Raw genomic sequence first — 12,349 nt, forward strand, 5'->3', positions numbered from 1 at the left:
CCTCGTTCTGCCCTGCCACTCCCCCGCCACTCTGAATTAATTGTAACTTATCCCGTGGCGCATGCATGTGTCCGAGGACGAACGAGGGCCCGAATGATTCGGGGAGAAACGAGCGCCGCGGAGGCAGAATCCTTCGAGACGAGCGCGAGTCCTCCCGTAATCGAGCACGATCAGACCCGGACCGTAAAAACCCGAATGCTCGAATTTTATCCAACGTGTTCCGGTTCACGACCAGATTCCAGGGCCAAGGAACGAGCCCGAAAATCGGTTCGTCATCCGGTGAACCTGCGGTGTTCGTTCCTTTTTCCTCATTACCGCAGGAACAAAGAAACGAGAATCGAACTCATCCGATGCATCCGTGGTATCTACCCTATATGTTCACCCTGCGCTACAGCCTGGCGGTTGCCACCGTCGGGAAATCATTTTGCGAACAGGATCGAACCGCGTGCACTGCACTGCCTACCTACCCTTGTCCGGTGCACCGTTCCACCCCGGCAGCACTCACGGCCTCCGCCAACCCCTTCAATTTTCGGACTGTACCTTCGCGATCGAAAGCTTGACCCACGGACGGGTCATTGCAGCGGATGATTACCGGGTCTTTAAAGAGGATTGGATCCTTCGTGACCCGCACGTTGATTGCCCAGCCGATCGTGATAGGTTGTAAAATTTCAAGCCTGGAACGAGACTTTTCCCGGATTTTCTCGGCGTCAGCCGAGACTTTGGAAACTGAATTTTCCTCGAGCAGCCGCGAAATCTTCCTGATATACTCCTTTCGACGCAATGCGATCCGGGCGAATGTCAAGGAGTTGTCAACCCCTCGAATAAACCGCGATCGACGCCAAAGCTGGGCTGAATTTCAGCAGAGGTAGTCCTGCAGACTACTGATGATGACTGTACAGCGCAATATCGGGCCACCCCGGTGCACGCAGGCACACGTTCATGAAATTTCGCACCGCGTACACGGCTTGCATCCAGGGGGGTAGAAATCATTAAATGGGCGTGGCGTACTCGTGGTTGCCCGGATGACGGTCACGTGAACCAACATGGCCGTCCAGCCTCACCTCTTTGCAACAGTCATTTGTTATCAGCCATTTTATTTTCATCATTTCCATGCATGCGTTAAACTCGCAACGGTTTATAGGTACTCTCTGCCGGCTGCACCGGTTGCGACCGGGATCATCCGCAGGCTCTGCCCGGGATCAGTACTTGCGTCAGACACACCCGTTGCTGTATCTATACAGCCGGCGTCACTGGTACATCAAAAACAGATTTCATATTGCAAAATGTCGCTTTCTCTCGCCGTTCGCTCATCTCGAAGGCCGTTATACGCACCCCTGTGCGTGTACGGAAACGTGGACTCGAAAGTTTCGAAGTGCTCGGAACCAATGGAAAAAAGTCTTGTCAAAGTCGGACGAATCGGATATGGCGATGCGTCAAAGCCGTTGATGATGGTGCACGGTCTCCGGCTATCAGGGCGGAGCGCCAATGGGCGAGTTTAATGATTTCAGACCCGTATTTTCAGGATAGTCCGACGACGAGGCGTGCTGGGCGTAAATTTTCTAGTGTCATGTCGGGCCAGTGGTAGGCTCTCTGTTTCGTTATAGTTAGTTAGTTAGTTAGTTAGTTCGTTCGTTGGTTCGTTCGTTCGTTCGTTCGTTGACCGAATGCATTATACATGGATTGCAGGGGACATTAATTTTCTGCCTTTGGCATGGACGTGTAGGCTAGTTGCCGGGCCCCACTCGGCGAAGAAGTATGCACGCTCCGTCCGTACTTGCACCGCCGGTGTGATACGTCCGCGGAATGGAAAGGGGCGAATCGAGACGAAAGTATCGTTGCACACGCATCGTATCGACGCGTCGAGACAGGGATGCGACCAGGGATTTCCCCCGATTCGACGAAATTACACGTAACGATTAGCGGTGACTTTTTTACCCACCGAGCTAATTATAATCCTCGAATTGAATCACCGCGCAATATTTCGATTCTTCTTATCAACCCACCCATGATTTCTTTGCTACGCTTTGTCTGGGCGGGAGTGAATCTTTTATGAAACCAAATGCGTCGCGGGTCACCGATTTTGTCAGACTTCTTTATACGAATATTAATTCTTGACTTCGACAAAAGAAAGAAGTATCCGCCGAGAAGCAAGGGTTGCGTTCCCAGGTTTCTCCCCACGGTCGTAGCGTCGCCCCTGCACCGTAGCGGCACCGCCCCGATCTCTTTACTTCCGGCACGCAAGATGTAGAATTTTATAATTACACATCTTTATCTTCGCCCGCCAATTATCGAAGGGAAACCATTAGGTGGATGGATGGAAGTAAAAGAGGAAGAGGAGAACGTTGAGGAAAAATTTTGTCTCGTGTCTTGGAAGTTCTTGCTCACGCATCCGACACTTTTAAAATTATCTCGGACCTCAACGGCTTCTTTACATCTCCCTTTTTTTCGTCTCTCGATAAGGACACTTTTGATGTTTGACACTACCCGATGCTGGCCTCGCGCTCCTACCAGAGACACTAAAGGTATATTCAGACTCGTTTACCGGGTCGACGCCACCTGCGTCAGGTTTATACGTACGATTCAGCTGTATCAGGAGAATGACGTACGCGCGTATGTAAATACAGGTAAATATGTATACGCCTACACAGATACATACCCGGTACCTACCGTATCAAATTTTGTCTCGATACTTCCATCGGTTCGAGACGTTGCAGCCTACCTTGTGTGATAAATATTTGAAAGTGAAATTGAGTTAACAATAAGCATCCATCCCTCCTCGCCCTTTTTCATGGTCACAATTAATTCGATTTTAATTGCTTAGAAAAGAAAACAGTAGTCGGTACCTTGTACGTTCGGCCATGATACGTACACCCTGGGTAAGCTGCACGCATTAACGACCGTACCTACGTCTGCGGGACAGAAAGGTGGTAACATCCGGCTTTGGAAAGTCACGAATGCCAGAAACTTGGAAGCATACACGGTCACATGCGTACCGACTTGCTCTGTAGATAAATAAATAATTATATTCGCTGCCCTCTTGAGTTCCGTAGCACTTATCGGTCTCTATACAAGCGCATGCACGAGTATGATATACACATCAGCTATTCTTTATGGTTGTGTCCGTGTAGCGGCGATGAAAGTAACGAATAATTGGCTATCCGAGGAGTGGTAATAAACTTAAAATAATAACAACGACAACAACAACAATAATGGTAATAACAACGATGATTATTGTTGTTATCGTTATTATTATTACCATCGCTATTATTATTATTATTATTATTAATAACAGTGTCATTACTTCTTTACCGGCCCGCGGAACGTTGTAGGTAGATATCTTATATTGCGGCAACGCGAAGCCTCCGCAGCTTGACTTTGTGCGTTGAAAACTAATTTCTCGTTTGATTCAATTTTTTCAATCGCGTCTGCAACAGCGTCAATTATCGGAAAAGTGTGCCACGGTTCGAGAATCATTCGATGCAGGGTACCAGGGCAAGGCTGATACCGCGTGCAATACTTTGTAAATGTGATAAGAAATGCTTGTCTCTGTGTTTTTGTTTTTCCTCTTTTTTTCTTGAGTCTTTTTTTTTCTTAACGCCGACACAATTACGTGGGTAAATAAGAAAACGATTGGGTATGGATGAGCGAAAGAATTACAATTATACATCGATAACACGCGTGGGTGAAGAAAAAGTTATCTTCAATTATATACTTACGCGACAGATCGTTGCAACGAAACGAGACTTGATCAACTCCGACGGTTGAATATTAGTAAAAGCGTGTACGAAAAATTGTCGCAATTTCGTTCGTTAATAAAACAAACTTTACGAGGTGGAGAAATGCCAGCCTTAATCGATACGATGAGAGATTGAAGAGGAAGAAAAAGAGCTCGGGCAATGCGTAGGTTTACTTGCGACAGGTACTCGATGTAGGTGCCTGTCCCTAAATTTAACGCGTACACTGTGCAGATTATAATAAAATAAGACGCGAACCCCCGTAGCAGTTGGCGGCGAGAATTATTTCAAGCGAATAAAAATAATTCCAGCCGATGCCGAATTGACAGTCACAAGGCTAATCGAATCTCCTTGGATCTCGATAAAGTTGATTAATAAATAACTAATCGGTACCTGGTCAGGCAGAGCAAAGGGGGTAAACTCTGCAGTCGCTTGACGCTTAAGCGTAAGCTTAAAGCGAGATTCGGATGCTGGTCTAGAAGGGGTGGAGTTGGGGGTAGGGGGGATGAAGCTTGAGAGTTTGAAGGCACCCCCGACGATCCGATGAAATTAAAGTAAAATAAGAGAAAGAGGGGGATAAAAAAAATAAGGAGAGATAAAATGCGGCCGGTGGTGCTGCCTTGATGCCTACAGTAGTCGAAGTTATTTTTATTAAATCAAACGTTGGAATTCTCCGATGGGTCGGTGATTGAATAAAAGATGAATTGATTGGAACAAAACGCGTGGGGATAGGGAAAGTAAGCGGAAAGAAGACGAAGAGGGAAAGAAAAAAAAAGGGCATAGCCTCGTAGAACGTCGATGATGTTAATAAAGGATAAATCAACGAGTCGGAATCGCTTACGCCGGGAATAAAAATAGCCTGGCATGGAATATTGTTACCGTTTTACATACCTTTATTGAAATTTTCATCCTTAATTCTCCGGCGAGTTTAACATAATATCGTAAACTGTGATCAAGCAGCTGTTTGGAGAGAAGAAAAAATTGCGATACACGTAGAACAAAAGCCTTGATCGAGATTCTTTGCATCAAACGATGCCAATTTTCTCTGCTGAATAAACCGCACTTGACTTTTGTTTTCTACAGTCCAAACACCCTCGCGAGTTTAATCGCTACCCAACTGTCAACCTGACGCTATCTGTAGGTTAAATTATTCGCGAGGGGGATATTCAGGTTGTCGTTAAGTCCGTAGCATATACGGTTCTGCAAAATGAAATGAAACAACAACAACAATATGCGAACAACAATTTTCGAACCTTGCCTGAATTTACCGTTACTTACAAGACACATTCGCTACATCCTACTGCAAATAAGGTGAATCTGTATCGTTCGGGTATGCAATTGTTATTGAAGGCACAGGTTTAATTGTTTAAAATGGTGTGAGGAAAATAAGAAACGTCAAAATTGTGATAAAAAGAGAGATATAACTTCCACGGTCATTGGTTTGGGACGTTTTTTTTTTCGCACGGTTGCGGTCAGTAATTATGTTGAAGTTTTGCAATTTTCTGCTCGGGGTATTTTTTCCCCCTTCCGAAGTTTATTATTTTTGCGATTTGTCCAGGAGAGCGACCGTACAAATGCCACCTTCCAGAATGCGGCCGAGCCTTCATTCAACTCTCGAACCTGCAGCAGCATCTTCGGAATCATGACGCTCAGGTGGAGCGTGCCAAGAATCGACCCTTTCACTGCACCATCTGCGGAAAGGGATTCGCCACGGAGTCAAGCCTGAGGACCCACACGTCCAAGGTCAGTCATGTATGTACCAAATCCGACGTCCGTCATTCTACTACGTTATATTCGACACACTTCTCACTCTATATTTAATCTAATTATACTAAAACGAGCGTTAATACGTGCATTGTATTATACATACACGTATGATAATACCTGCATTGTATATTACATCGAATAATTCGCGCAAACTAACAAAGGTGGCGGGTCGTTTTTTACATCCACCATGCATTGTCGCTTCTCCTCTAATATCCACGGAATTTTCACGGTGCACCCGCAACAGGGATTAAAATTCGACAACGTCTGTACGCGTGCCGTTGAAAACCACGGATTCTACAGCTTTCGGTCCCTGAAATCACTCGGTTTTCAGACTTCCGGCCCGCTCTAGTTCCCGTTAGCCGTTGCTGGTCACGACTACGGTGAAAACTAAAGAAAACTATAAAAATCGATTAAACACGTTAAAGAATATCGCGTGAAAGAATACGAGGGGGCAAAAATTCTTTCGTGGTTCGAGGTCTGAACAGACTCGCATTTGTGCGTGACGTAAAAAATACAACGTTACAAGTTGAATACTTAACGAACTTGTAGCCGCGCTTCACGGTGCAGGCTGCATTCCCGGAGATCGGATGGGAAGAAAAAATGTTGGGTTCAAGTAAAAAAGATACCCTCGTGAGTGATCAGAGAGCTGCCGGTGTGCATTGTGGGTAGCCGGTAGGAATCTCCTAATCAAATTCACCCCTCTAACAATGCCCGACGACCGGATCTTCTTCTCAGACGAAACGTTTTTTTTCCTCGCCCATAGACCGTTTCTGTATCTCTGATTTTCTCATACTGTATGCGAGACGAGAAAGAAACGTGAGAAGACATCTGGTCGACCCCTGTCTTCTCACGAAATAATACCTCGAATCGATTGCGATATCTTTGGGATATTGTTAATCCGATAGTTTCGAGTGGCGAACTTTGGGATTCGATTTTAACTTCTGATAAAAATCTTCCGGGTATGATTTGCCTATTTTTTTTTCGTTTAAGATTGCAGAGCTTCCGGCGTTGAGAGCGAAAAAAAAAGAGAAAAAAAAAAAAATAACAACGCGCCTCTAATTACGGTCTAAATTTCACGTGTAAATTAACCGCCCTCGAACACAGCCGTTTGATCAGCTAATGTATCTGCAAAGTTAATCCCCGCGTTATTAACAAAGGTAATAAATATCAGGTTTTTAACATTTTAACACCCTCCTTGTCTATACATACTCGACAAGATCCCCTAATTAAAACTTAATCCGCGGTTAAGCTTTGGCTTAATTTTCGAAATAAAATATCAATATGAAAACAGAGAGGCGGTGAAAAAAACCCACATCGTCTTTTTCACCGATAAATCTCGCACGTAATCTCCTCGGAGACTGCTGACCCGTTTCTCTCTTTCTCTCTCTCTCTCTCTCCCTTTCTCTTTTTCTCTCTCTCTCTCTCTCTCTCTCTCTCTCTCTCTCTCTCTCTCTCTCTCTCTCTCTCTCTCTCTCTCTCTCTCTCTCTCTCTCTCTCTCTCTCTCTCTCTCTCTCTCTCTCTCTCTCTCTCTCTTTCTCTCTTTCTCTCTTTGACAGTTTCCGGCACCAAGTTGAAATTTAAAAAAAACTAAAACTCTTCCGGCTAATTTCGAGAAGTGTCCTAAATTATGGTAACAGCGTAGCGTTCTTACCGATCGAGCATCCGTCGAGCAATGTTAATTAGTCCGGTGAGTCCTGCATGTTCATTGTCCGATGCGAACGGAGGTCCCGTCGGAGACGTTGTCGGGCATGTTCGTGAGCTCCTCGTCTTCCTGGGGGACGAAGGGAGAGTCGAAGCAGCAGTCGCATGACCAGGAAGGCGGCAGTCTCTAAGCTAGGTTAATTCATACCGTTAACGAGGTTAACGGTAAGAGAGACATCTCTTACCAACTTAAGCTTTAAAGCTTAAAAATAACCACCTCGCGCAAAAATATATATATAATATGTACAAGGATAATTAAGACGCTCGGAGATGAAACTCCGGGGGATGAAATAAAACGAGACAAACGGGAAAACAGCCCATCTAGCTTGCTAATCGAATTTTCTCCCAGAGATTTCTTGAAATTGTTTTCACTAGTCGCTCGTCCTTAAGGAATATCCATCCTCTCCTCGTTCGCCATGCCGGCCTCTTCTTATCGCACCTTCGGACCGAAGATTACGTAACGTAGTAAAATTTTTCGTACAAGCTATCTAATTTTTTCACTTTCCCGTGCAATGCTAGTGAGAGGGGGAGAAAGAGAGAGAGAGAGAGAGCAGAAGAGTGGAAGAATCGGAATCAGCTCCGGCTGATACAATTACACGATAAACGAATTTTTTAGAGAATTTATTACACCCTCCGAACGACTGACGAATTTCATGCCCTCTTCCCGTTTTTTTTTTTGCTCGTATCTTCGTTTTCCTTTTCTTCGAGGGAAAAATTTCGTCAACTTTCGCTTCTGTCGCGGGATATGAGAATTCGTGAAATACTGAAAAGTGAAGCGAACGTCGAAATGAAAAATAGAAATAAGAAAAAAAAATAAATAAATATTGCGCGGACCAGTGCGTGCTAGTTAAGCATTATCATGTAAGAAGAGAAATTCACCTGCCCAGCAGCTAGCTATATAACAAACGAACACAATATTGTAATAGGCAAGAAATAACCGTTCTGTATGTATACACGGTGTATCTATCCACGGCGCTGGTGTTTTACCCAGTTTTATACAGCGTATCCCTTCTATTTATCTACAGTTTAGCCAGTACAAGGGTTGAATGCCGTGCAACACGATATCTCCTTCCATCCTCCGGCTCCTACCGATTTCACCCTCGCCTATACCTGCAGCCTAGGCCACTTTCCACCCACCCTGCGTCACCCCTTTTCTTAATTGCCCCTCCGCCGCTGCAGCGCTACTTGGTAAAAACTCGTTAACCATTGGATTTATTTCCCTTATTAATTTCCTAGCATTGACGTATCGTCCTGTTTAGACGCAACGTCTGAACCCGTCGGTCGTGTGTATATTTAGACAACCCCGCGTGCGCAGGCATTAACATTTCTCCCCTTTTTTTTTCAATTTTAACTTCGCGAATTAAACGAACGCGACTCGCTTCGATTTAATTCTTACCATTCCATTTCGTTTTCCGGCGTTATTGCGAACCGTTTGAATAATCGAAAAGCCAATTAAATAAAACATTGTGCATCGTTTTGTACAATTGGTAAATGGACTTTTTTCGCATTTCATTTTGGAACAAAATACGTATTTAAACTACGTTCCACGTTCCAAATTTATTTAATTTAATGGGGTATCAATTTACGGCTAAACGATCGACCTGCGAGCTGATTGGTAAATTTGATTATAGAATCTGGCCAATTTTGACGTAACGAAACCAAATTAATCGATTTCCTGTACTTTTCATTACAACGAATAAATTCTTGACCGTGATCGGATCTTTTCTAAAAAAAAAAATCAAATCAAAACATGGACGTAGTTTTTTTTTTCCACAAGTGTCGTAAGGCCCGGTTTGCAATTAAACTGGTTTTTCCCCGTAAACATCGACTTTTGGCGAATATCCAAACGGACATTCTTTGTCTCTTTTCGGTTTTAAAATAGATATCTGGGACGCCTTTAAGACTGCATTCATAAATAAATGTTCTTCGTTAGAAGCTAGTCAAGCAGCGCATTGCACACGCACGTATATACCGTCACACATATGTATACGCGTATATTTAGGTATATATATCTATATATATATATATATAGGTATATGAAACGGTATCTAATTGAAACAAATGAACTCTCTGTTCAAGCCTGCGTTCGGAACCCCACCCTCTTTTTCTTATGCATCACAGTACGTCATTACAATCATCACCATCGCCGATATACTCAACTCAATACAGGGACCGAAGCATCTCTCTTTCTCTCCCTCTCTCACTGCCTTTGCCCTCTTCATCGCACAAATGTTCATGCGTACAAGGTTTTTTTTCATCGCTCCGCCCTGAGTTTTTATACGGAGATTGAAAAGGGGACCACCCTTACGGTTACACGGTGTGCAATCAAATCATTTGTACCGATTCTTACGCTGGGGTGGGATTTTCCATTGTCGATGAATTTTTTTTTCACCCCCCCCCTCCGCCGTGCCCCGCGGTACCCGCCCGTCATTATTACTAGCGCTACGTCACGAACCGGATCGCCTATTGGCAAAACACGTTCCCTTCCGCATCGTGGGTCGCATTTTTTCCTTCATTTTTTTTCCACGCACTCCTCTCGTTCCACATTTTTTCATTCGCACCTCTCTTTCTCTCGCTTATATTCGAGGTGTTGATTAAACGCCTATTATTCGAGGATTACGAGGCGTTATTCTTGTTGTAACATTCCCAGTTGTCAGCTTCGCTCGCCCTCCAGGTCGCTTAGACTGTGGTTCGTTTTTTTTTTTTTTTTTGCCATAGTTAGGTTTAAATTCCAACGAGCTAGCTAAGGCGGATTGGCACGCTTGAAAAGTACAACTTCAATTGTACTCGGTGATAGATCCGTTACATTCTTCTCCTCTGTTTTCCAACTCGTTCGTATACATAATACTCGCTCGCGCGTAGAAGCGCTATGTGTTCGGATGGAAAAAATAACGCAAAAACGAAATGACGATTTTCTTTGTTCGCGGACGATCAACGACCCATGGTCAGGCGGAGGCTGCAGCGGCATTACTCTCCAAGTATATAACCCGCGCAGTACGAAGCAGCGAGGTATTACGAAGGTTGTCTGTCTGCCGCACACCGCGGGCGGCCTCGACGTCGTGAGAAAAAAAATAAGAAGAAGAAGAAGAAGAAGAAGAAGAAGAAGTAGGGGAGGAGGGAGGAGGAGGAGGAAGAGAGAAAAAAATCAAAAAGAAAAAAGATAAAAAGATAAAAACCGCACCAAGGGGGGACAAGGAGATGTAAGAATTGAAAAAATCGCATGAGAGGGAACGAGAAGTGCATCGAGCTGCAAGAGCGCCGAGAAAAATTGCACACGCTGCACGCGGCGAGACCTTCGGCCTAACGCAATCTCCTCGTGCCCATCACGAAAACCCGTTTTTAATTTTCTTCTCCTCCTTCGCCCCGCGGAGCTCGGCGTGTTTTCCTTATTCGACTCATCCGAAACATCTTCCGCGTTGCCTATCCCTCCGCGGGTTGCGGAATCGCGTGCGTTTTGACGAATTCGCATCAGCCGTCGTTGTCCCGGTGCCGCGAGGGTCCTGCCGGGCGGGCGAATCGCCGGTGTAATAATTCGTTTACTCGACCGGCGGCCGCTAATTTCTCGGGATACGGAAAAGGGCAGGAAATTCGAGTTTACGGTCGCGGGTGAAATTTCGGAAAATCGGAGGCCGGAGGTGTCGAGTTCGGGTGTTTGACGGGCGGGAACGCGGCACACCTACGAACTTGTCTAGTCGTACGTGCGTGTAACTCGCACGAAGGCGATTCGGTGTTGATCCAAACAAAATGGCTACTCGCTGCCCGACGTCACGCATGGCTACGCTAGTACTCACACCCACTTCCTACTCCATGCCACTCCCTGCTAGGAGTCTAGGGATACACCGCACATGCGGCACGGAAGAGAGTCGCAGATGGTTTAATTGCAGGAAAAGAGTTTTCCCGCTCCCAGAATCAACGGGGATGAGAGAGAGAGAGAGACAGAGAGAGAGAGAGAGAGAGAGAGAGAGAGAGACTGGGCACGTGCCCGTTTTCTTTCCGACAAATCGAAAATCATCAGGGCTGATCGCGAGGGGCGATGGTTGCTTCGGCACGAGGCACGCACCCATCCACCCTGGGCTGAAAAGCAAATCAAAAGTTTCTCGGCTTGGTAATAATAGCCAAGGTTGTATACCGATAGGTCAACCCTGTCACGAACCCTGACGGGTTCTTCGGGAGGCATTTCTTAAAGGAGTTTACTTTCGGGGAGGATCTATCGCGGTAACATTACCTTTTTACTCGGTCATGTAACTGCATACCATCGGGCAAGTCTAGCATGCAGAAACACTTATTCCAACGATAAGTATAACGACCTACGCTACAGCTGCGGGATGACGGAATAAGGATCAACGACAAAAACATGGCAAAGGCCTTCCAACTTGTAAACATCATTTAAATCTTAGGGGCTTCTTCTCTCATTAGGATAATGTTCAAGCTGCACTCGATTATGCACGCCAATTGTCCAATAGTTCGATTTACAATGCCGCAAGGAGAGGGATGAAATTATTCGCTTGTTATGCTCCTTCTACTAACTCGATTCAACTGTTTATGATAATGCGTAAAGAGCATCGATTCTTTCGTTTAACAAACATGAAATCAAAGTTTCATACTTAGTTTGTATAGATAATTATTCTGAGGCCTTCACGATTCGTTGAAACGGTTATCAAAAAACACGGTCTTTATTTAAGCACGATTTGCCATCAACTTTTCACTAGAAAATCTTATGTAATACATTCGTCGACAAAAATTTGGTCAATCTCGGAAATAATTGATCCACAGGTCAGTTTAATGCTATTCAAACTGTATCCCAGAACACTTGACACTTTCGCAGACAGAAAACCAGGGATATCGCATTACAACATTTCGATAATAAAATTATGCAAGTTGGAGGCTGCGGTGTAAATATAGCGAAAAAATTCAGCAGCAGTCCGGCGGTCAGCGCAATTGTTGTGCTGGAAAAGTGATTCAAGGCCTGACCGCGCGGCATTTGAATCGAGACAAGGTGATCAAAATTTCACTTTGAGTCCAGGTCCTTCGGGAGTCCTCGACGCGCTACTTCGAGGACAACGCCATAAATCATTAGGATTGACTGCGACGCTGCGGTGTTAGGCATGGGCAGGCTCAAGTGTTCACGTGTGTGTGTGTGTGTGTG

The 12,349-nt window shown here is 45.0% G+C and overlaps 1 protein-coding gene across 5 annotated transcripts in view; it reads left to right on the top strand.

Moving 5' to 3' along the window:
• LOC107223299 (zinc finger protein 853) overlaps positions 1-12,349 on the top strand; it is a 64,390-nt gene that overhangs the window by 31,310 nt on the left and 20,731 nt on the right. For 4 of the 5 annotated variants that reach the window (XM_046743582.1, XM_046743585.1, XM_046743586.1 and 1 more), the window contains exon 4: positions 5,293-5,486. In XM_046743582.1, the coding sequence (XP_046599538.1) occupies positions 5,293-5,486 (194 nt within the window). The remainder of the gene's footprint in view (positions 1-5,292; positions 5,487-12,349) is intronic. The other variant, XM_046743583.1, reaches the window with a different exon arrangement.

This window comes from Neodiprion lecontei, chromosome 6 (genome assembly GCF_021901455.1).
Source record: "Neodiprion lecontei isolate iyNeoLeco1 chromosome 6, iyNeoLeco1.1, whole genome shotgun sequence".
Classification (NCBI taxonomy): domain Eukaryota; kingdom Metazoa; phylum Arthropoda; class Insecta; order Hymenoptera; family Diprionidae; genus Neodiprion; species Neodiprion lecontei.